This window comes from Dendrobates tinctorius, unplaced genomic scaffold, assembly GCF_039654945.1.
Source record: "Dendrobates tinctorius isolate UK_male_01 unplaced genomic scaffold, ASM3965494v1 ptg000014l, whole genome shotgun sequence".
NCBI classification, from domain to species: Eukaryota; Metazoa; Chordata; class Amphibia; order Anura; family Dendrobatidae; genus Dendrobates; species Dendrobates tinctorius.
In genome coordinates, this window is record NW_027361682.1 from 19641611 (window position 1) to 19666578 (window position 24968).

General features: G+C 45.0%; 1 protein-coding gene across 3 annotated transcripts in view; it reads right to left on the minus strand.

Annotated features, from left to right (window-relative positions):
- ABCA9 (ATP binding cassette subfamily A member 9) overlaps nucleotides 1-24968 on the minus strand; it is a 271200-nt gene that overhangs the window by 31446 nt on the left and 214786 nt on the right. For 2 of the 3 annotated variants that reach the window (XM_073559966.1, XM_073559968.1), the window contains 2 exons: nucleotides 7422-7535; nucleotides 6958-7074 (listed from right to left, as the gene is read on the minus strand). In XM_073559966.1, the coding sequence (XP_073416067.1) occupies nucleotides 6958-7074; nucleotides 7422-7535 (231 nt within the window). The remainder of the gene's footprint in view (nucleotides 1-6957; nucleotides 7075-7421; nucleotides 7536-24968) is intronic. The other variant, XM_073559967.1, reaches the window with a different exon arrangement.

Consider the following 24968-nt stretch of genomic DNA (forward strand, 5'->3'; position numbering starts at 1 on the left):
CTATGGGGATGTCTTGCTGCACAAGGGGAGGCTATGAGGGTGTCGTGCTGCTCAAGGGGAGGCTATGGGGGTGTCGTGCTGCTCAAGGGGAGGCTATGGGGGTGTCATGCTGCTCAAAGGGAGGACAGGGGGGTGTTGTGCTGCATTATGGGAGGCTATGGGGGGTGTTGTGCTGCACAAGGGGAGGCTATGGAGGTATTGTGCTGCACATGGGGAGGCTATGGGGGCTTCTTGCCGCACAAGGGGAGGCTATGGGGGCCTCGAGCAGCACATAGTGAGACTGTGTGGGGCTTGTGCAGTATATGGGGAGGCTGTGTGGGGCTCATGCAGCATATATGGAGAAGCTGTGTGGGGCTCATGCAGTGAATATAGGGAGGTTGTGTGGGGCTCCTGCAGTGTATATAGGGAGGCTATGTGGGGCTTATGCAGTGTATATAGGAAGGCTGTGTTGGGGCTAGGGGAAAATAGGGAGGTTGTTTGAGGTTCATGCAGTGTATATAGGGAGGCTGTGTGGGGCGCATGCAGTGTATATAGGGAGGCTGTGTGGGGCTCATGCTGTATATAGGGAGGCTGTGTGGGGGCTCTTACAGTATATAAGGGGGGCTCATATGATATACAGAAGGGGCTGTACTGGGGTTCAAACGATATTTAGGAGGATGTCAGCATAATTAATTCTGCTCAATATTAAGTGATACAATTAATAATGTAATCATCAATAATATAATTACAATATATTGATATTAATATTGACTAGAATTAATTTCGGCTTATTGGTTCGGCCCTCCACAACAGTCACGATCTCTCACATGACCCCTCAGGAAAATTAATTGCCCACCCCTGCTCTGGAGGAATTTTGGCCACTCATCTTTGCAGAATTGTTGTAAATCAAGCACATTGGAGGGTTTCCATGGATGAACTGCCTTTTTAAGGTCATGCAACAGCATCTCATTCGGATTAAGGTCAGGACTTTGACTAGGCCACTCCAAAGTCTTAATTTTTGTTTGTTTTTTTTAAGCCATTGAGACGTGGACTTGCTGGTTTGTTTTGGTTCATTGTCCTGCTGCATAACCCAAGTGCGCTTCATCTTGAGGTCATGAACACTGTAATTTGTATGTTACCCCTTCTCATGTACAGCACCATGGAACCAATGGTGCTTTATAAATAAATAATAATAATAATGAACACATGGCCGGACATTCTCCTTCAGGAGTTTTTGGTTGACAGCAGAATTCATGGTTTCATTTTCCATAGCAAGTCTTCCAGGTCCTGAAGAAGCAAAATAGCTTCAGACCACCACAATATATTATTGTTGGTATGATATTCCTTCTGAAATGCTGTGATACTTGTACGCCAGATGTGATGGGAAATACACCTTCCAAAAAGTTCAACTTTTGCCTTGTCAGTCCACAGAATATTCTCCCAAAAAGGTTGGTGATCATCAAGATGTTTTCTGGCAAAACTAAGAAAAGCCTTTATGTTCTTCTTGCTCAGCAGTGCCTTTCATCTTGGAATCCTGTCATGAAGGTCATTTTTGCTCAGTCGCTTTCTTTCTGCTGGAGTCATGAACACTGAGCTTAACTGAGGAAAAGTGAGGCCTGCATTTCTTTGGATGCTGTTGTGGAGTCTTTTGTGACCTATTTGATGAGTCGTTGCTGCGCTCTTGGGGTAATTTTGGTTGGCCAGCCACTCCTGGGAAGTTTACCACTATGCCATGTTTTCATCATTTGTGGATAATGGCTCTCACTGTGGTTCGTTGGAGTCCCAAAACTTGAGAAAAGGCTTTATAACCTTTTCTAGGCTGATAGATCCCAATTAGTTTGCTTCTCATTTGTTTCAGAATTGATTTGGATTGTGGCATGTGGCACTTGACTTTGTCAGACAGGTCATATTTAAGTGATTTCTTGATTGAGAACAGGTGTGGCAGTAATTAGGCCTGGCGTGGCTAGGGAAATTGAACTCAACTTCCCAAAGTAGTAATAAACCACAGTTAATTTATGTTTTAAGGGGGGTGCAATCATTTTTTAACACAGGGCCCTGCAGGTTTGGATTTCTTTTTCCCTTAATAATAAAGACTTTAATTTAAAAACTGCATTTTGTGTTTACTTGTGTTATCTTTGTCTAATATTTAAATTTGTTTGGTGATCTGAAACATTTAAGTTTGATAAACATGCAAAAGAATAGGAAATCAGGAAGGGGGCAAACACTTTCACACAACTATATGTATTAACCACTTTAGCAATGAAGTCCCCTAAAATTTTTTGGTGCTAGCAATTACCTTCATAAGTCATATGCTTATGTTACGATTCTGCAGCACAGGACTGGGGTAAGAGGGGAAAACTGACCCTGCACTACGACTAGGCTGATACCCTACGATGGAGTGGGCGACCCATTCCTTGTGAATAGACCCACCGACGATCCTAGTTTAATCTCCAGCGAAGACCTATAGATAGGGGCAAGGGGGTCCCTGAGAGATCTAAGGACTGGGTACAAAAACGGGTCACCTCCTAACAGAAAACAAAGAGAAGGCTGCAGAAACAAACTGAAAACAGAAACTAAGACTAGCAGAACCAGAGATCCCAGCACTGCACTAATTTAACACACAGAAGGCAAAGCAAGGCTCTAAGCCAGGATACCAGCAGATTAACACTGTTGTCTAGCAAGGAATGGGAGACAGGTGCAGGTTAATAAAGGGTGATACAATCACCTGACCCAAGACAAACCCAGCACCGGGGGAAAAAGACCAAAAGCCAGAACACTACAAGAAAATGGCGGATAGTCACAAACTGAACAGATTCTAACAGCTTAGTGAAAGTAAGTCCACCTAAGAGTCACATGTCTGTCAGTATATACACACTTTCAGAAAGGCCACAGAGGCTTCAACACCATTAAGCAAGAGGCACCACTAACCAAACATCATAAAGACCAAGGAGATCTCCAAACAAGTCAGGTACAAAGTTGTAGAGAAGTACCAGTCACAGTTGGGTTATAAAAAAAATATCCCAATCTCTGATGATCCCTCGGGGCACAATCAAATCCATTATCATCAAATGGAAAGAACATGGTGCCACAACAAACCTCCCAACCAAAACTCTCAGCCCGGGCAGGGGAGGGCATTAATCAGAGAGGCAGCAGGATAACCCTGAAGGAGCTGCAAAGTCTGGAGTATCTGTCCATAAGACCACAAAAAGACGTACACTCCATAGAAGTGGCTTTATGGAAGAGTGGTGTGACAGGGTCACTGGTGTCATACGTGAGGGGAGATATATGTCACAAAGATTTCTTTCATGTGTGATGTGAAAGCCATAAGGGTTTTCTCCAGCATGATATGTGCTGAGAGCAATCAGTTGCTATATGGGCATGGCTTTCATGGTGGGTAGGTCAGAGATGGGCGGGACGGCTACCCACCATATCTCCACCTCCAGTTTGTGGCTGGAGGGGAGTTAAATGTCCAGCTAGTTTTTTTTTCTCTGTGTGTGTGTGTGTGGTACTTGCAGGTACGCAGGATGCAGTGACGAGTCGCGAGACGGTTTGGTGCTTTTCATAATAACGTTTATAGGCCTAGAGGTAACTATCCTCAGTCACAGCCTGACCAACAAAAGGGGTAACAAGGGTTGCCCTCGCAGGGGCTCAATACAAGCAAACACAACCAGAGTAGAACACGACTACGTCCGGCGAAAGCCGGTCACTATAGGGCCGCGGTATGGCCGACTACGGGTCCTTAACTATATAGTCAACTTAGCCGTCCTGACGTCCCTCGGCGTCCTGGACGGTGGTTCTTCGGCGGAGCAGCCGCTGGGCCCAACTGCTGAAGAGTCGAAGTAGTCTTCGAGCGTTCCGACGCTCCTGTGACACTGGGACACCTCCAGCCCCGGGGGAGTCCTTGGATGAGTGAGCCGCTGCCCCTGGGCAGGGGTAAGCGGTAGCGGTGCGGGGTGGCGAGGGGCAGGCCACCTATGCAGCTAGCAGCTGCGACGGGGAATCCGCGGCAAGCAGAGGCTCGGCCCCTGCCGCGGATCGGAGCGGGACAGTGGTGGCCGCCGACGGCACTGGACTTGCCGCGACCACGGGTGAGGGCAGAGCGGCTGCGGGTGGCTGGAGACAGGCCGCAGCTGTGGGCTGGAGTGAGGAGTCAGCGCCCGCTGGTGTCCGCGGGCAGGCCGCAGCCGCGGGCTGGAGGAAGGCGGCGGCGGCCGCTGGTCGACACGGGGCTGCAGTTCTCGGACGGTCATCTCGGCGCCGTCCCACTGATGTCCAGGGGAAGTATCTCTCCTGTCTCTGGCCTCCTTCTTGGCTCTGTTGAGTCACTCTGGCTCTCAGTCGCTCCCACGATCTCCTGTTCCTTCTGTCTCGTTCTGCTGACTCACTGTGACTCGCGTTACCCGCCCCTTTTATATTGGCTCCTCCCCCAGTCCACCTGTCAGTCTCCACAGTCCGTCCCTGAACTCTGTCCCCCGGAAACAGTTTCCCCCGGAACCCAGGTGACATCCCCTTGGTTCCGACCCGTACACTCGACGGGGACCCTCTCTCCCACATGTGGAGGTAGCAAGCCTCTGGATTATTAGCTCCTGCGAGAGCTGCCGTATGTGCTGTCCCAGAGAACCTGGGCAGGACGGTGTATGAACTATTTATTTTCATTTGAGCTGGACAGGCTGTTTTTCTGTTACCATTTTGTTTTTTTTTTGTTTATGAGGCAATAAACCATTGACTTTAACCACCTGTGTGCCTGAGTCTACCTCAAGGAGCAGCTAAGCCTGTCAACCCCTCACAGTGGGCAGAAAAAAGCCTTTACTTACACACAAAAATTGTAAGGTTTATTTTGAGTTTGCCAAAAGACATGTGGGAGACTCCCCAAATGTATGAACGAAGGCGCTGTGGTCAGATAAGACTAAAATTGAAGTTTTTGTACACCAAGGTAAATGCTATATTTGGCTCCAAACCAACACAGCTCGTCACCCCAAGAACACCATCCCCACAGTGAAACATGGTGGCAGCAGCATCATACTGTGGGGGTTGTTTTTCAGCATCAAGGTCAGGGAAAATGGTCTGAGTCAAGGGGAAGATGGATGGTGCTAAATACAGGGATATTCTTGAGCAAAACCTTTTTCAGTCTGTCAGTGACTTGAGACTGGGACAGAGGACCTCCTTCCAACAGATAATGCCCAAAGCATACTGCTAAAGCAACACTCGCATGGTTAAGGGGAGATTTATAAATATTTTGATGTGGCCCAGTCAAAGCCCAGACCTTAATCCAAATGTGAATCTGTGGTCTGACTTGAAGATTGCTGTTCACCAGAGGAAACCATCTAACTTGAAGGAGCTGGAGCAGTTTTGTCTTGAGGAATGGGCAAAAATCCCAGGGGCAAGATGTGGAAAGCTCGTAGAGAAGACTTACTTATCCAAAGCGACTTGCAGGTGTAATTACCGCAAAGCGAGGCTCTGCAAAATACTGACTTTAGGGGGGTGAATAGTTATGCACACTGAAGTTTTCAATTAGTTTCTTTTCTTGTTGTTTGCTTCATAAAAAGAAAACCAAATGTTCACAAGTGTAGGCATGTCCTTTACATGAACTGATACAACCTTCAAAAAAAAACTGACATTCCAGGTTGCGAGGTAGCAAAACATGGAAAATGCCAAGGATGGGGTGAATACTTTCACAAGCGTCTTTGAATGTTGCTGTCAATCGTGATGAGATTAAAGGGGGAAGGTGTCCCTTCTGGTACCCAACCTCCTCTCATCCCCAGCAGTGCAATTGCAGGGTGCCAACAGCAGGCTTATGACAGACAGTGACCTACTTAAGACCCCCCAAGTCTCTACTTTTAAGAAATTCTGCCGGTAGATCAGCACTTTTACAATGCATTGTATTATTACAGTGTTGCAGTGTACTGTACAAGTGAGTGCAAGGATTTAACAAAAAAAACCAAAACAATAATATAAAAATGTTCATAATGACCTTTTCCCAAAACTTAAATAAAAAACAAATAACATATATTGTGTTGCCTTGTGCGCAAGTGAACTAATAAAATATCAGAATATTTATCCCATACTGTGAATGCTGAAACACAAAAAAACTGAAATCACATTATTGTTGTTTTATAATCTTTTTGCCAAGCAAAAAAATGGAAGAAAAAGAAACCAGGCAGTGATATGGATCACAAAGTGGTAATGATAAGCTACCTGGCACTGTGTAGGTAGGTGTGCCGACCGGGAGTGACCCCTTTCTTCGGCGCGAACAGACTTGAGACAGAGTCAAAGGTGCGTCCAACAGGTCCTCTTTATTGGCCGTACTCTCGACACCTTCACTTGCCTCTCCTCAATGACGTCCCTCGCGGCTCTTTCATTGTGGCTGCCCTAGGCCTACCACCAAAGTGCTTCATCTACCCGAGTCCGTCCGTCTTGTGGTATCCCAGGCTCTCTCTCCATCTGCGGCTTCTCCTGTCAGGGCCACTCCCCCTGACCATCTCAGTTGTCAGTCCCTTCCAGAGCTTTTGTCTCCTGCTTCAGTCTTCTCCTTTCCTTAGCTCCTCTCCTTGGACTGACTGTTCTGGAACTCTCTATCTCCTTCTTATATCCCCTCTCACTGGGAATTCCCCTCTAGAGTTCCTGTAACCCCGCCCCCCATGACTGTGCGGTTTCGTAGCCATAACTGATGTTCAGTCCCTTTTCTCACGACGCTCTACTGTCATCTTGTGGCCAAACTTCAGTATTGCACCTTTTTCTGTTTCTGCTGTCCTTGGTCTCCCCCTAGTGTCCAAACCCGGTATTTCACCAATCTTCACTATTTCCAGCTGTCTCCCACCTACATACACAGGAGTCTACGTCATGCATACTGTACGTTACCCTCCTACTGCAGACAGGTCCGTAGGTCAGTCCACTTCCCCTACATCTGCACACTGCTGTGGGAAAAAATCCTGGACCAGTGGGATCAGAGATATTTCTTATGTTTCAGATCTCACTTACTACGTTCTCCATGATTCCGCATAGGGTGCTGCTGGGAAAGAGGAAGGTATACAACAGCATTTCCCCAGGAATGAATTTGGTGAACAGGTCCACTAGAATCAAGGGAAAGAAGGAGGACTGAAAAAGAGAAGAATGAAATTACATATTCTAATGGAATTTCTTTATGAGGAATTGTCCAACATTACTAATATGGGGGGGTGAGAATGCAGGGAGGCTGGATCCTTTGGTCAATAGTACATAGATGCCATATACACCTCCATCTTGTATTTTGTGGATGATCATCAAGTTAAAAGGGGTACAGAGGTTACCGATTCACCCAAGGTCCAAAGGGGTCATACATCACAGCAGAGGCATGACATTATACAAAATAGAGTGATGGCAAATCACAGGAGCTTCCACATCATAGGAGCGTGCAGAACAGGTTTTCAGCTGTACATGTTTTCTCTATTCTGCTGATTACTTACCAGTGCAAAGAATAAGGACCAGCTGTCGTAATGGGTTTTATTCTTCCCAAAAATAAATGCAAACAGGTAAACGTAGAAAACCATCACAGCGCTATATCCAACGATGCTGACGATCTACAGAAGCAGAACATAACACATCAAGTGAACCAACATTTATATATTTGACAGAAGAACATGAGCAACTTACTATATATTTGCCATGATTTATCTCGTCACAGCCCTTTTTATATTTCCAGAGCTGCATTTTTTAGTTCTGCAATTTTTCATCTGGAATCTCCCATCACTACTTACAGTTGTTGCCAAAAGTATTGACACCCCTGCAATTCTGTCAGATAATACTCAGTTTCTTCCTGAAAATGATTGCAAGCACAAATTCTTTGGTATTATTATCTTCATTTAATTTGCCTTAAATGAAAAAACACAAAAAGAATTGTCCTAAAGCCAAATTGGATATAATTCCACACCAAACATAACAAAGAGGGTGGACAAAAGTATTGGCACTGTTCGAAAAATCATGTGATGCTTCTCTAATTTGTGTAATTAACAGCACCTGTAACTTACCTGTGGCACCTAACAGGTGTTGGCAATAACTAAATCACAGTTGCAGCCAGTTGACATGGATTAAAGTTGACTCAACCTCTGTCCTGTGTCCTTGTGTGTACCACATTGAGCATGGAGAAAAGAAAGAAGACCAAAGAACTGTCTGAGGACTTGAGAAACCAAATTGTGAGGAAGCATGAGCAATCTCAAGGCTACAAGTCCATCTCCAAAGACCTGAATGTTCCTGTGTCTACTGTGCGCAGTGTCATCAAGAAGTTTAAAGCCCATGGCACTGTGGCTAACCTCCGTAGATGTGGACGGAAAAGAAAAATTGACAAGAGATTTCAACACAAGATTGTGCGGATGTTGGATAAAGAACCTCGACTAACATCCAAACAAGTTCAAGCTGCCCTGCAGTCCGAGGGTACAACAGTGTCAACCCGTACTATCCGTCGGCGTCTGAATGAAAAGGGACTGTATGGTAGGAGACCCAGGAAGACCCCACTTCTTACCCCGAGACATAAAAAAGCCAGGCTGGAGTTTGCCAAAACTTACCTGAAAAAGCCTAAAACGTTTTGGAAGAATGATCTCTGGTCAGATGAAACAAAAGTAGAGCTTTCTGGGCAAAGGCATCAACATAGAGTTTACAGGAGAAAAAAAGAGGCATTCAAAGAAAAGAACACGGTCCCTACAGTCAAACATGGCGGAGGTTCCCTGATGTTTTGGGGTTGCTTGCTGCCTCTGGCACTGGACTGCTTGACCGTGTGCATAGCATTATGAAGTCAGAAGACTACCAACAAATTTTGCATCATAATGTAGGTCAATGACCCAAAACACACTTCAAAAAGCACTAGAAAATGGTTTGAGAGAAAGCACTGGAGACTTCTAAGGTGGCCAGCAATGAGTCCAGACCTGAATCCCATAGAACACCTGTGGAGAGATCTAAAAATGGCAGTTTGGAGAAGGCACCCTTCAAATATCAGGGACCTGGAGCAGTTTGCCAAAGAAGAATGGTCTAAAATTCTAGCAGAGCATTGTAAGAAACTCATTGATGGTTACCGGAAGCGGTTGGTCGCAGTTATTTTGGCTAAAGGTTGTGCAACCAAGTATTAGGCTGAGGGTGCAAATACTTTTGTCTGGCATATTTTTGGAGTTTTGTGTGAAATGATCAATGATTTGCTTTTTGCTTCATTCTCTTTTGTGTTTTTTCATTTAAGACAAATTAAATGAAGATAATAATACCAAAGAATTTGTGTTTGCAATCATTTTCAGGAAGAAACTGAATATTATCTGACAGAATTGCAGGGGTGTCAATACCTTTGGCCACAACTGTACATGGTTAGTATCATCACAAAGCTTGTTCTAGTGATTGTCTTATGTATAGTGAGTGCAGCTCTGGAGTATAATACAGGATGTAACTCAGTATCAGTACTGGATAAGTAATGTAATGTATGTACACAGTGACTGCACCAGCAGAATAGTGAGTGCAGCTCTGGGGTATAATACAGGATGTAACTCAGGATCAGTACAGGATAAGTAATTAATGTATGTACACAGTGACTGCACCAGCAGAATTGTGATTGCAGCTCTGTAGTATAATACAGAATGTAACTCAGGATCGGTACAGGATAGGTAATGTAATGTATATACACAGTGACTGCACCAGCAGAATAGTGAGTGCAGCTCTGGAGTATAATACAGGATGTAACTCAGGATCAGTACAGGATAAGTAATGTAATGTATGTGCACAGGGCTGGATCGGGCCCCCCTCCTCACCGGGCAACAGGCGCAGGATTCAGCCGTTCGCTAATAACTTAACGTACGTTCAGTTACATCCTATTGCCGCTCAGGACCACTTCCTGCACAGCAATAGGAGATGCCAGCCAATTAGAGGCTGGCAGCTGACTTCAAAGCGCACGTTGCCGGCGTATGACGTCACTGTCATGCACCAGCACTTCTGCGCCTCAAATGGTTGAGGAAGAGGAGATGCCACTGGACCCCAGACAGGTAAGGAGAACTTTTTTTTTTTAACTCAAAAACGCAACATAGGGAGGCAAGATGAGAGAACATATATGGGGGCAGGATGGAGACATATGAGGGGGCAGGATGTAGAAATAGGGGGGCAGGATGAAAGAACCAATATGGAGGCAGGATGAGATGACCTATATGGAGGTAGGATGAGAGGATATATGTGGGAGCAGAATGAGAGGACATACAGTGCCTTGCGAAAGTATTCGGCTTCCTGGAACTTTTCAACTTTTTCCCACATATCATGCTTCAAACATAAAGATACCAAATGTAAATTTAAGGTGAAGAATAAACAATAAGTGGGACACAATTGTGAAGTTGAACAAAATTTATTGGTTATTTTAATTTTTTGTGAGAATTCAAAAACTGAATTGTGGGGCGTGCAATATTATTCGGACCCTTTAATACTTTGTTGCGCCACCTTTTGCTGTGATTACAGCTGCAAGTCGCTTGGGGTATGTCTCTATCAGTTTTGTGCATCGAGAGACTGAAATTCTTGCCCATTCTTCCTTGGCAAACAGCTCGCGCTCAGTGAGGTTTGATGGAGATCGTTTGTGAACAGCAATTTCAGCTCTTTCCACAGATTCTCGATTGGATTCAGGTCTGGACTTTGACTTGGCCATTCTTACACCTGGATACGTTTATTTGTGAATCATTCCATTGTAGATTTTGCTTTATGTTTGGGATCATTGTCTTGTTGGAAGACAAATCTCCATCCCAGTCTCATGTCTTTTGCAGGCTCCAACAGGTTTTCATCAAGAATGGTCCTATATTTGGCTCCATCCATCTTCCCATCAATTTTAACCATCTTCCCTGACCCTGCTGAAGAAAAGCAGCCCCCAAACCATGATGCTGCCACCACCATGTTTGACAGTGGGGATGGTGTGTTCAGGGTGATGAGCTGTGTTGCCTTTACGCCAAATATATAATTTGGCAAAGTTCGATTTTGGTTTCATCTGACCAGAGCACCTTCTTCCACATGTTTTGTATGTCTCCCAGGTGGCTTGTTGCAAGCTTTAAACGACACTTTTTATGGATATCTTTGAGAAATGGCTTTCTTCTTTCCACTCTTCCATAAAGGCCACATTTGTACAGTGTCTGACTGACTGTTGTCCTATGGACAGACTGTCCCACCTCAGCTGTAGATCTCTGCTGTTCACCCTGAGTGATCATGAGCCTCTTGGCTGTATCTCTGATCAGTCTTCTCCTAGTTTGAGATGAAAGTTTATAGGGACGGCCGGGTCTTGGTAGATTTGCAGTGCTATGATACTCCTTCCATTTCAATATGATCGCGTGCACAGTGCTCCTTGGGATGTTTAAAGATTTGGAAATCATTTTGTGTCCAAATCCAGCTTTAAACTTCTCCACAACAGTATCACGGACCTGCTTGCTGTGTTCCTTGGTCTTCATGATGCTCTCTGTGCTTCAAACAGAACCCTGAGACTATCACAGAGCAGGTGCATTTATACCGAGACTTGATTACACACAGGTGGATTATATTTATCATGATTAGTCATTTAGGACAACATTGGCTCATTCAGAGATCCACAATGAACTTCTAGAGTGAGTTTGCTGCAATGAAAGTAAAGGGGCCGAATAATATTGCACGTCCCACTTTCCAGTTTTTGAATTTCCACAAAAATGTAAAATACCCAATAAATTTCGTTCAACTTCACAATTGTGTTCCACTTGTTGTTGATTCTTCACCAAAAATGTACATTTGGTATCTTTATGTTTGAAGCATGATATGTGGGAAAAGGTTGAAAAGTTCCAGGGAGCCTAATACTTTCGCAACGCACTGTATATGGAGGCAAAATGAGAGGACCTATAAGGAGGCAGGATAAGAGGACGTATAAGGAGGCAGGATGAGATGATATGGAGGCAGGATGAGATGATAGTGAGGACCTATATGGAGGCAGGATGAGAGGACATATATGGAGGCAGGATGAGAGAACCTATATGGAGAAAGGATGAGAGGACCTATGTGGAGACAGGATGAGAGTACCTATATGGAGGCAGGATGAGAGGACCTATAAGTAGGCAGGATGAGAGGACGGTGAGGACCTATATGGAGGCAAGATGAGAGGACATATATGGGGGCAGGATGGAGACATATGGGGGGACATGACAAAAGGACATATATGGGGGCACGATGGAGACATAAATGAGGGCATGACAAGAGGACATATATGGGGACAGGATGGGAAGACACATGGGGCCATGTTGGGAGGACACATGGGGATAGTATGGAGACACATGGGGCCAGGGTGGAAGGACATGTGGGAGAAGGATGGAGACACATGAGGGCCAGGATGGGGGACATTATTACTGTAGGGGCTAATTAAGGGATATTATTATTTTTGAGAATACTGTTTTCAGCGGGGGGGGGGGGGAGGTCCTTTCACTATGCAGGGAGACAGAAGAGTAGAGTAGAAGTTGGAAAAAATTAGGGAATGTGCTCTAGATAACTGTTATTTTATGCAAAAACAAGTCCTGGCTGGAAGAAGTGATGATGGTGTGCACTGAATGAAGAAGAAAAGTGAAGATGGTTATCTTCAACTAGAGACTTCACTGGTGAGTCAGTGTGTTACCTGTACACTAACACTATACAACTATGTAGTATATTAGTATATACAGAGCTCTTGTGTATAATGTCACTGGTGAGTAAGTGTGTTACCTGTACACTGACACTGTACACAACTATGTACAGTGCTCCTGTGAAGAGTGGCACTTATGGTAATATTAGTGTTGTGTTTTTTTTTTATTAATGATCAGTATTGTCGTATTCAGTCACTATGCAGTGGTAAATATGTGGTCTGGTCACAGTGTGACTATTTATTCCTTGTTTGTGGTATTATTCAGTCACTATGTAGTGGTGATATGTGATCTGGTCACTGTGTGTTGGTACTTGTCCCCGGTATGTGGTATTATTCGGTCACTATGTGGTGGTAATATGTGGTCTGGTCACTTTGTGGTGGTACTTGTTCCCTGTAAGTGGTATTATTTGGTCACTATGTGGTGGTAATATGTGGTCTGGTCATGGTGTTACAGTATTTGTTCCTTGTACATTATGTGGTAGTATTTGTTCACTATGTAGTGGAAATATATGGTCCAGCCATGGTGTGATGGTATTTGTCCCTGTATGTGGTATTATTCAGTCACTATGTGGTGGTAATATGTGGTCTGGTCATGGTGTAACACTATTTGTTCCATGTATGTGATATAGAAGAGTTAATGGTTTGCCTTTATATCCATTTAATTGCCTTTAATTCTTGATTTGCCTTTTGCCTTTCATTTACTCTTATGACACTGCAGTTTGCCTGTCTCCTCTTCAAGGGAAAAATGCTTCTTATCATATATATGTTCTCAATAGTCAGTAACAACATGTTCTGGGTACATTGTAAACAAGGTATGACCCTGAGGGGTGGAGGGCTACATGAGCTCCATAGAGTTACATTTGTTGTAAATGGTATAAAATATTGCCTTGTATTTCATTACGTCAGATAAAGTGATTTGACCACGGCTCGTGTGTGTTGAGTCTCTTTGTCTCCAAGCGCTTGTGAATTAAGGACGAAAAACTCCTAATCCGGCCTCACTGGTGATCTGGTATACCCGACTCTTGGTCAGAACAAAAAGCAGCTACGACAGTTTTGACGTCCAACGGGGACCGTGGAAACCAGCCTATTCGGAATCCGCATGTGGGAGTTTCCTGGGAGGTTGAATATTCAAAATCCAGGCTGCAGCAGGTGAGAACATTTATTCTTACACTGATTTTGCGTTTGCAACCTCTCTAAGGATGTCTACATATCTTTAGTTAAGGCTGTACAACACGGTTTAAAAGAACCCACATCACCAGTGAGCGGTGAGTATGTCCGTATGAGAGTTGAATAATAGAGTAATAAGATAATAATTGTCATCTGTATTATCTGTCAATCTGTTCTGGCAATATACTAATATACTGCAACAAGCTATCATTTATCCATGACCTCTTCATCACCAACAAACTCTCCTTCCTCGCCATCACTGAAACCTGGCTCACTCCCTCTGACACAGCCTCTCCAGCTGCGCTTTCCTATGGTGGATTCCATCTCTCTCACACCCCTCGCCCCAGCAACAAACGTGGTGGAGGAGTTGGTTTGCTCCTGTCTGATACCTGCTCCTTTACCCCAATTCCTCTGCTACCCTCCGCTACTCTTCCCTCGTACGAGGTGCACTCCGTCCGCATCTATTCCCCCTCCAACCTCCAACTGGCTGTCATCTACCGCCCCCCAGAACTAGCCATCTCCACCTTTCTCGACCACTTCACCACCTGGCTACTCCATTTCCTTTCTGCTGACATCCCAACCATCATCATGGGCGACTTCAACATCCCCATTGACACTTTCACCCCAGCTGCCTCTAAACTTCTATCGCTCACGGCTTCCCTCGGCCTCACTCAATGGTCCTCTGCGGCCACTCACAAAGATGGTCACACACTGGACCTCATCTTCACTCGTCTCTGTTCCCTCACTAATCTCAATAACTCACCCCTCCCCCTGACTGACCACAACCTACTGACATTCTCTACCCTCTCCTCTTCTACTGCGCAACCCCCGCTCCATAAACTCGCTCACCCTCGCAGGAATCTCAAACACCTCAATTTACAATCACTCTCTGAGTCCCTTCTCCCTCTTACAGACATAGCTTCCCTTCATGACACAGATGCTGCTGCCACTTTTTATAACACCGCAATAACAGCAACACTTGATTCAGCTGCCCCCCCTCACGCAGAGCAAAACTCAAACAATCAACAGGCAGCCCTGAGAACTGAGACAGGTTTCCAGGGCCGCTGAGCGAAGATGGAAGAGAACCCACTTCAACGCATACAAGCAGTCCCTTGTCAGCTTTAATTCCACACTCTCTGCCGCAAAGCAAACTTACTTCGCATCTCTCATATCATCCCTGTTTCACAAGCCTAAACAGCTCTTCAACACTTTCAATTCTCTATTCCATCCCACAACACCTGCTCCCCCTCCTCTCATTTCTGCTGAAGACTTTGCCTCCTTCTTTAAGCAGAAGATCGACACGATCAGACAAAACTTTGGCCCGCAGTCCCCAATGCCCCTCGTAGCCGCTCAGCCCTGTTCTGCAAAAGCCAGCTTCTCCACCATGACAGAAGATCAGCTCTCCACCCTTCTGTCAAGATCACACCTCACCACTTGTGCCCTCGACCCACTCCCGTCTCACCTCATCCCTAACTTGGCCACAGTCCTCATCCCATCTCTAACACACCTTTTCAACCTTTCACTTACAAATGGTGTCTTTCCCTCATCCTTCAAACATGCCTCAATCACACCCATCCTCAAAAAGCCCTCCCTTGACCAATCCTCTGTGTCTAACTATCGCCCAATATCTCTTCTCCCTTACGCCTCAAAACTACTAGAACAGCATGTATATCTTGAACTGTCCTCCCACCTCTCCTCCTGTTCCCTTTTTGACCGGTTACAATCTGGCTTCCGACCGCATCACTCAACTGAAACTGCCCTAACTAAAGTCACTAACGACTTACTAACCGCCAAGAGCAAGCGACACTACTCTGTCCTCCTTCTCCTGGACCTGTCCTCTGCCTTCGACACCGTAGACCATTCCCTCCTGCTACAGACTCTCTCATCTCTTGGCATCACAGACCTGGCCCTATCCTGGATCTCATCATACCTAACAGACCGAACATTTAGTGCCTCCCTCTCACACATCACCTCCTCACCTCGCCCCCTGTCTGTTGGTGTTCCCCAAGGCTCTGTCCTAGGACCCCTACTATTCTCCATCTATACCTTTGGCTTGGGACAGCTCATAGAATCCCATGGTTTGCAGTATCACCTCTATGCCGATGACACGCAGATCTACCTATCTGGACCCGACCTCGCCTCCTTACTGACTGAAATCCCACAATGTCTGTCTGCTATCTCAGCCTTCTTCTCTGCTCACTTTCTCAAACTGAACATGGACAAAACAGAATTCATCATCTTTCCCCCATCTCACTATACCTCTCCACCAGACCTATCCATCAATGTCAACAGCTGCTCTCTTTCCCCAGTCCCACACGCTCGGTGCCTTGGGGTGATCCTCGACTCTGCGCTCTCTTTCAAACCACATATCCAAGCCCTCGCCTCCTCCTGCCGCCTCAAACTCAAAAATATTTCCCGGATCCGCTCATTCCTCAACCACGAAACCACAAAAACACTAGTGCATGCTCTAATCATCTCCCGCCTCGACTACTGCAACCTCCTTCTCTCTGGCCTCCCCTCTAGCACTCTGGCTCCAGTCCATCCTACACTCTGCTGCCCGACTAATCCACCTGTCTCCCCGCTATTCCCCTGCCTCCCCCCATGCCAGGCCCTTCAGTGGCTTCCTATTGCCCAGAGGCTACAATTCAAAACCCTAACCATGACATACAGAGCCATCCGCAACCTGTCTCCTCCATACATCTGTGAAATGGTCTCTAGGTACCTACCCGCATGCAACCTTCGATCATCTCAAGATCTCCTTCTCTACTCCCCCCTTATCTCTTCTTCCCACAACCGCATACAAGACTTCTCCCGTGCTTCCCCCATACTCTGGAACTCCCTGCCGCAACACATCAGACTCTCACATCAACGGAAACCTTCAAGAAGAACCTGAAGACCCATCTGTTTTGACAAGCCTACAGCCTGCAATGATCCTTGGTCTACTGAACCACAGCAAGACCTGCTCTACCCTCTCCTACTGTATCCTCACCCATCCCTGTAGACTGTGAGCCCTCGCGGGCAGGGTCCCCTCTCCTTATGTACTTGGTGTCCCTTGTCTTACACATGTTTATTATACTTGTCTATATTTCCCCTTTTCAAATGTAAAGCGCCATGGAATAAATGGCGCTATATAAATGCATAATAATAATAATACTAACTGGTTGTGTACTAGTGTACTGTGTAGCACAGAGCCTGGGATAGACTCCGTGCAGTGTGATTTTGGATTGGCAGTAAATCATATGAGGCTGTATTTTGTATAGGGCTGTGGTTTTTGGTTGTTTTGGTCTTTGTTGATTCCTGTTGTTTAAGAAGTTGGCTTTGGTGTTTTCAGAGTGTCAGTGGACACTGCTGTAGGTTAAGGTATCAAATCCAAAGTGCAAGATAGGCAGGCTGTGTGAATCCTTGTATGTATGTCTATGAGAACCTCTGAATGAGATGAGAGAGGAGTAATTGAGTATAAGGGATTTTTGTTATCTTCTCTTTGTAAAATCAAATGACCACTGAAAAGTGAAAGAGAGGGAAAAAAAATCCCTGAATGAGCACGTATGAATGAATCATCACACATCATTTTGTGTCAAGAGATTGTTACCTTTCTAGTTTTGTGGGAGATCCCGGACAGATGCATTATAGATATTTCAAATCTACATCTGAGACTGAATGAATTGAGTAATGATATAGCTCGTGTTATATGTGGCATTACATTGTAAAGTTTCCTGAAAGCATTTGGCCAGAAAAGGGCAAGACTCGGTTACTCACATTATACAGTTATCTGCTCTTACAGTGAAATCCCGTGATTTTGAGGGTTTTTGTAGAAATTGATTTTGATTAAGTCTAAAGAGCTACAGCATTCTGTTACTTTATGAAGGACACTACATTCTGATGGGAGGGGGAATAATGCCGCTGCGCGGTTTCTCTTCTCCTCTCGCTCCTCTCGTCTTATCTCTGCTGAGTGTCTAATAGGAGAGGGGCACAGAGCTGCGCTCAAGATTCTCTGTGGTTGTCCTTGGTGAAATGCTCACTATTAGATTTGAGCATTTTAAAGCAACAGTACTTAATTGAAGTGGAATGAAATTTTGTAAGTTGAAGTTGAAAGTAAAATATGGTGCCTAATTTAGAAGGAAATTGCAAGTGATTGTTTGGTCATTAATGTGTTTGAACCTGCTTCTAGTTGTGTGATTGATTTGTATAGCAAACTGTGGATCAACAAAGGAGGTAGCCAACTGTATGGCTGATAAAGTAGGTTAGAGGCCTATCACACCTCGGCCTTCTTACTTTGGTCAGTGGTTTTTTTTGTTGTGGGTGAGAGGCGAGGGCAAGGAGCCTTCTGGATACACCTTGGGAGGCTCACTCTGACTTGCTATGTGTGGGCTGTAAGACAGATGTCCAGACACACAGAAGGGCATTTCAGAAGAAAGATGAGATGTCTAAATTGAAGCAGCCTTCCCACAATCCATGGAGCTGGGCTGGAAGGAAAAAGGCCTATTCCTATTCTAGCCAGCTGATCTAATGGGTGAGAGGCAGAGAGCCTTCTCGTTACATCCTGTAGGTCTACTGAGTGAGAGGCAAGGAGCCTTCCCGCTACACCTTGGCACTTGGCAGGCTCTCTCTGACTTGCTAAGTGTGGCCTGTAAGACAAAGTCAGGCACACTGAGAGGGCATTTCAGAAGAAAGGTGAGCTGTCGGGAGGAAAAGTTGAAGCCATGGGCAACTTTTTCTGTGTACAGTCGGTGCCCCCAATGGGATCCAAACAGCTATGCAGATTGTAAAAGACAGAGAAGGAAAGGAAGCAGTGAAAGATGTGGGACCAATATTGAAAAAAGTAAAAAATGCCAGAGTGTGGATTTTCAGAAATGGCACAGTTTCAGAGAGGAGAATAGGGGGTGGATAAAAGACAAAAAGAAAGAGCAACAAGTGAATAAATGGTGTCGTGTGGCAGAGGAAATACAACAGTATGGATATAAAGAGACTACAATGGGAAGTAAGGTGTATTATGATTGTTTTGATACACAAAAATCTATGACTGCTAGCGCCCCACCTCTGCATAATCAGAGACCGAGACAAGACAGTTGGACTTGCAAACACTGTGGTCAGTCAAACTTAGGCTGGAGAAACACTAGTATGACCTGTACTGCAACCCGACCTAAGCAAATTGCACTAAATTCTGTCCGGACAAGATCATATGTAGTGACAGAGGAAGCTGACTCACTAGAGAGAGCATTGATTTTTGGGGAAGAAGCTAGCAGTGGTCCTGAGGAAGAGGAAGCTGGGGAACAGCATGTCACCCCCACCGATCATCCAGTCACCTCCACGACCAGACCCATGACCAGAGAAACATCCACATCGAGACCGAGAAGGGTGACTAGAATAAGACAGATACAGGAGTATTATCCCTGGAGCCCCTCTGATCAGCTGGCTATGTTAAAGCAGTTGCCTAACCCTGAAAACCAACCATTCCCATTTTATAGACAAATAAAGGAAATACAGCGGGCATATAAGTGTACCTGGGCAGACCTAGAGAGCTTGGTGAGTTCAAAGGCAGGTGACGTACTAGGACACATAATTAAGACACATACAGATGTGGCAAAGGATCAAGCTCGGGGCATGGATGATAAATCTGCACGGTCTGGGGAGACATACTGTGAATCACTAAAACAATGGGCTATAGTTAAACAATCAGAGCAGTCTGTACTCCTGACTGACGTGACACAGCAAAAAGGAGAGTGTGTAGAGATGTACTTTGGACGGTTACAGCTGAAATGGGCAGACATGGGGTACAGTCCCATAAGCCCACTCGACGTTAAAATACTGGTAAATGCATTCATTGATGGTATGAGCAAACGCTTACGAGACGCGGTACAGACAGCCAGACCTGAATGGAGAAATGTAGAGCCAACAGATCTCCTGAAGTTGGCTAAAGGAGTTGAACAAACAAGGACAATAAGATGACCTGTCATGTATGCTGGAACACAAGGAAAACAGTGGAGACGTAGCAAGGGACCTAGGGACATAGAAACAGTAAGGTGCTGGAATTGTGGTGAGAATGGGCACTACGCCAACCATTGCAAAAACCCTATAAAGGAGAGTAAGCAGACCAATCTTCCACCTCCTCCACATACAGACTAGGAAACTGGCAACCCAGTGACAAATGTGTGCCCTGTTCTTGTCCCCTCCGGACCTGGTCCTGCCTTGATGACCACCATAACAATGCCAGGAGGGAAAGAGGCAGAATTTTTGATTGACACTGGGGCAGCCGGGACTGTGGTACACAAAGATTTGATAATGCCAGGCATGATTACTAATGAGATCGTGGAATGTTTGGGGGTAGAGGGGCAAGTGACAGAAGCCCCTATGACTAAACAAATAAGACTAAAATTACGAGATAGCCAAGAGGTGCTTACAAAACTTATTGCTAGTGACAATACCCCTATGAATTTACTTGGAGCAGATGTGCTGAGAGCGATCCAGGCCACCATACAGTACTCTCCTGAGGGTATTACAGTCACAAGTCCCCTCTCAGATAAATATTTGTGTAAGATTGCAGCAATGGTGTATATGACAAAAGCGGTGAAACTAACACCTGACACCAAAATGCCTGAGGATGAGGAAATGGGACAGGTGCCAGACACTGTTTGGGCAAGGGGAAAAACTGATGTGGGTCGGCTACCCATTCCCCCTCTCATAATTAAATTGAAAAAAGGAACCACTCCTCCTTGTTTAAAGCAATACCCCTTGAGCCTAGCCAAATCAATGGCCCTGAGTAGAGATATTGAAGAGTATGTTAAGGCAGGGGTTCTGATGCAAAGATCTTCCCCCTGCAACACCCCTTTGTATCCCATTAAGAAAAAAGGACCGAAGGGTTCCCCTGACACTTACAGAATGGTTCATGACTTAAGGGCTATTAATGATGTTACAGAAAGTGTGACCTAAATTGTCCCTAACCCACACACAATACTGTCACAGATCCCAGCAACGGCAACATGTTTTACAGTCATTGATTTGGCAAATGCATTTTTCTCTGTACCCCTGCACCCTGACTGTCAGTATCTTTTTTCCCCTTACTCATGAAGGTAAACAATATTGTTGGACAGTCCTCCCACAAGGAGGAAAGAACTCCCCTACCATCAATTCAACAGCAATGGCAGGGGTCCTTGAGCAATGGCAACCACCTCATCCACAGGTAGTACTTTTGCAGTACGTGGATGACCTTTTGCTCTGCTGCTCGGACCAGACATCCTGCAAGGAAGCTACATTTTCATTGCTATGTTTTTTAGCAGAAAAGGGCTGCAAGGTCTCACGTGACAAATTACAGTATTGCAAACAAAAGGTGAATGTCATCCGCTCAATGCCGACTTTTATTCCCCATTGACTTGCATTGGGGCCGGGTTTCGGACGAAACGCCGACTTTTTTTGCCCGAGTCGGACCAGTTTCATCTGAAACGAATTTTGTTTCATGAAACCCGATCCGACTAAAGTCGCTCAACTCTAGATGCAACCACTTTATGACTGCTTGTCATCAGACCCCTATGATCTCACTCAAGAAGCAATAGATTCCTTGCATTCTCTCAAACTGCTCATTGTGTCAGCCCTGGCATTAGGCATTCCAAATTATGATAAAAGAAGAATCACATTTGGTTTGGAAGACTTTTTTGGAGATTTTATCTCTAATGTCGGGAGCGAATTGTTGCAGGATTTTGTTCACATTTGCCTGCGGTGGCTTGAACATTTCCACTTCCATAATAATTGATCTGAAAAAACTTCTTGAGAAAGGAATATGTCTTTAATATCGGGATTGACCACTATGGGACTTTGTTCATATTTATTTAAGATGACTAGAAGATAAAGAAGAAATAAGGAAGAAGGAGGAAAGGAGAAAAAATTTGGAAGAGAGGAGAGAAAGTTCTTGTTTCCAGTTCTTAGGATTTCATATATAATGATTGTTTATAAGTGTATGTTTTCCACCATCATGTATCATATATTATGTTAATATTATTTTTGTGAAACCCCTTATAATTGCTCTATATTTTATTTACATCATTGTTTATCAATAATTAACAATGATTAATAACATGAACCATAAAATCATGAATTTAATGACTCACAAAATACACTTGTCATTATATACAGTATATATATATATATAAATTCATTCAGAATAAATCTAAATTGAGTCTTTTGTTATATATAATCTGAAAGAGCATTATATGTGGTTCCAGTAGACATTTTTTATTTTATTTTTATTTTCATGGTCTTCTTTTTTCACCTTTTTCACTTTTGTATAATCCAGCATTATCTGCTGACACATATGTTTCCACTTGCACTTAATTTCCCCTAATGAAGAGGGGGGCATATAGTGGAACTGGCAACACTCACCAGTTGTTATGATTAAGGGCGTCTAGCCAGAAACGCGTTAACAACGTTCTGTTGTCTGAACAGCACTCAATAAATCACCTGAGCACTCAGCTGGATCACTTCTTCTTTTATTATTGCTGTGCGGCCAGGGCAGGGCCGGATCCGAGTCTGAGGTGCGGTGAGGTCAGACGTGGGTGAGCTGGACTTTCAAACAAAATTCCAAATTATGACCAGCCATTTTTCTTGTTTTGCACAGAGCTACCACAGTACTGACACAACAACATGGAGGGAAACAAAGACCAATAGCTTACTACTCAGCACAATTAGACCCAGTGATCAGAGGGTCACCTACGTGTGTCTGTGCGGTAGGAGCAGCTGCACTACTACTACTAGGAAAGGCATGTGAGATCACACTGACGTTTCCTTTGACAATCTATTCCCCACATGACATCCATTCCATACTTGTACAAGTTCAACCAAAACATCTGTCTATGGCCAGACAGCTCCGACTTGAGTGTGCTCTACTAATTCCTGAGTATGTCACCCTCAAAGATGTAACGTTCTGAATCCAGCCACCCTCCTGCCTGTGGATTCAGAAAAGAGGGAATTGGTGACCGTATTAGCAAGTGAGGAAGAATACTTTGACATGATGCATGAACATGACTGCATAGAACTGATGAGTCAGGAGACAGTTGGGTTTGCACACGTTCATGAAAAACCTGTTCCTAATGCAGATTTTGAGTTTTTTGTAGATGGCTCCAGATACCACCAGGATGGACGATTCTACACAGGATATGCAGTAGTATCTTCACATGAGGTAATCCGAGCGGAACCACTCTCTCCTCACATATCGGCTCAGGAGGCAGAGTTGAAGGCACTCACTGAGGCGTGTAGAGCCACTGTAGGTAAAGTCGCTAATATTTACACTGATTCGAACTATGCATGGGGAATAGCCCATGATTATGGCCCTATCTGGAGAAGCAGAGTGTTCCTTACATCAGCCGGTAAGCCCATTAAAAATGCAGAGCTGGTGAAACAATTGATGGAGGCATTGATGTTACCAGTCCAGGTTGGCATTGTCAAGGTAAAAGCACACACAAAAGGTGACTCCGTGGGGGTAGAGGGCAACAGAAGGGCGGACGAGGCTGCTAAAGTAGCAGCAAGGCGGCCTAGGGAGCAGTGGACGGTGGCGGGTAGTCAACGTATTCCAGTCACACTGAGCCTAAATGTCCTGAAATCTCTCCAGCAACAGGCTGCCCAAACAGAAAAGGAAAACTGGGCGAGACTGGGAGCTGAGCTAAACTCGAACGGAGTATGGAAGAATAAGAATAAATTGTGCCTACCGAAGTCTCTGTTCCCAATCATGGCACAAGCAACACATGGCCCCACCCACGCCTCAAAAAGTCACATGTGTGCCATGGTAGATGCCTTCTGGATTGCTCCTGGTTTCAGTTACGCAGCCACAAAACTTGTATAATCATGCCTCATCTGTGGACAGCACAACCCAGGTAAAACAGTAAAAGTACCTAAGAAAGCGACACCTAGGCCTCTCTACCCGTTTCAGAGACTGCAGATTGACTACATACAGCTACCAAAGGTAGGAGTGTATGCAAATGTCCTAGTATATGTAGATCTCTTCTCTGGTTGGCCGGAAGCCTATCCGGTAAAATGTGCAACTGCTAAAAAGACTGCAGACAAACTGATGAAAGAACTGATCTGCAGGTATGGTGTCTCAGAAACCATAGAAAGCGATAGGGGTACACACTTCACGGGAGAAATAATGAGGGAAGTCATGCAGGCCCTGGGTATACAGCAAGCATTTCATACACCATATAGGCCACAAAGTAGTGGGAAAGTGGAAAGACTAAATGGGACACTTAAACTGAAAATTTAAAAGGCCATGGCAGAGACAGGAAAGAGCTGGGTAGCGTGCTTGCCTCTTGCACTCTTTTCAGTCAGACACACTCCAAATAGAAAGACAGACTTGTCTCCCTTTGAAGTCCTGTTTGGTAGTGCATCAAAGACTGGTCTGTACTTCCCACAGGTGCTACAAATGCACACGGTTCTATGACAGCCTACGTCCAGGCCTTGCAGGAAAGACTTAATGTGGTGCATAAACATGTGTTCTCATCCATTCCAGATCCTAATGAAAGTGCAGATGTGTATCAGCTGAATCCAGGTGATTGGGTGGTTATACGCAGACACGTGAGAAGGAGCCTGGACCCACGATTTGACGGCCCCTTCCAAGTCCAGCTGACCACATCCACCTCAGTAAAACTTGAGGGAAAGCCCACCTGGATCCACGCCAGTCACTGCAAGAAGGTCCTGTCAACAGTAGAATGTACTCCTCATCACCTTGCTGGCAGTGACAGGGTTACTGCACTCTACAGAGACACAGGATAAACTCTTAAATGCTGACTGGGACAACAAACTTATTCGGCATCATGCTCTTCTTATAAAGGACATGGAAGGACAGAAACCGAAAGACTGTTGGATCTGTACACACAGCCCAGTATATGCGAGGACTATGCTGTACTTCGCCTTACCTCTGGAGCCATGCAAGGTATTAACCCCACACTGCATATACAGTGAGACTTGGACTCAATCTAGGTTTTGGGGAAAAGATGTGCCCCGTGATATATCTGCCTCATGGGCCCCCCAGACTGAACTGTGAACTGTGGTTCAGTCTTCAACACACTGGAGCAAATACCTGTGGTGAGGACAATAATTGCTTCCGTATATACACTCATGATCAAACACAGGTTAATGAGACGGTGTACTAAGATGGTGTTGAAGGCTGTAAAGCATCTACGGGTAAAATAATAAGGAAAGGAAGGGGTAAATGTACATCTGGTAAAAGAGGAAA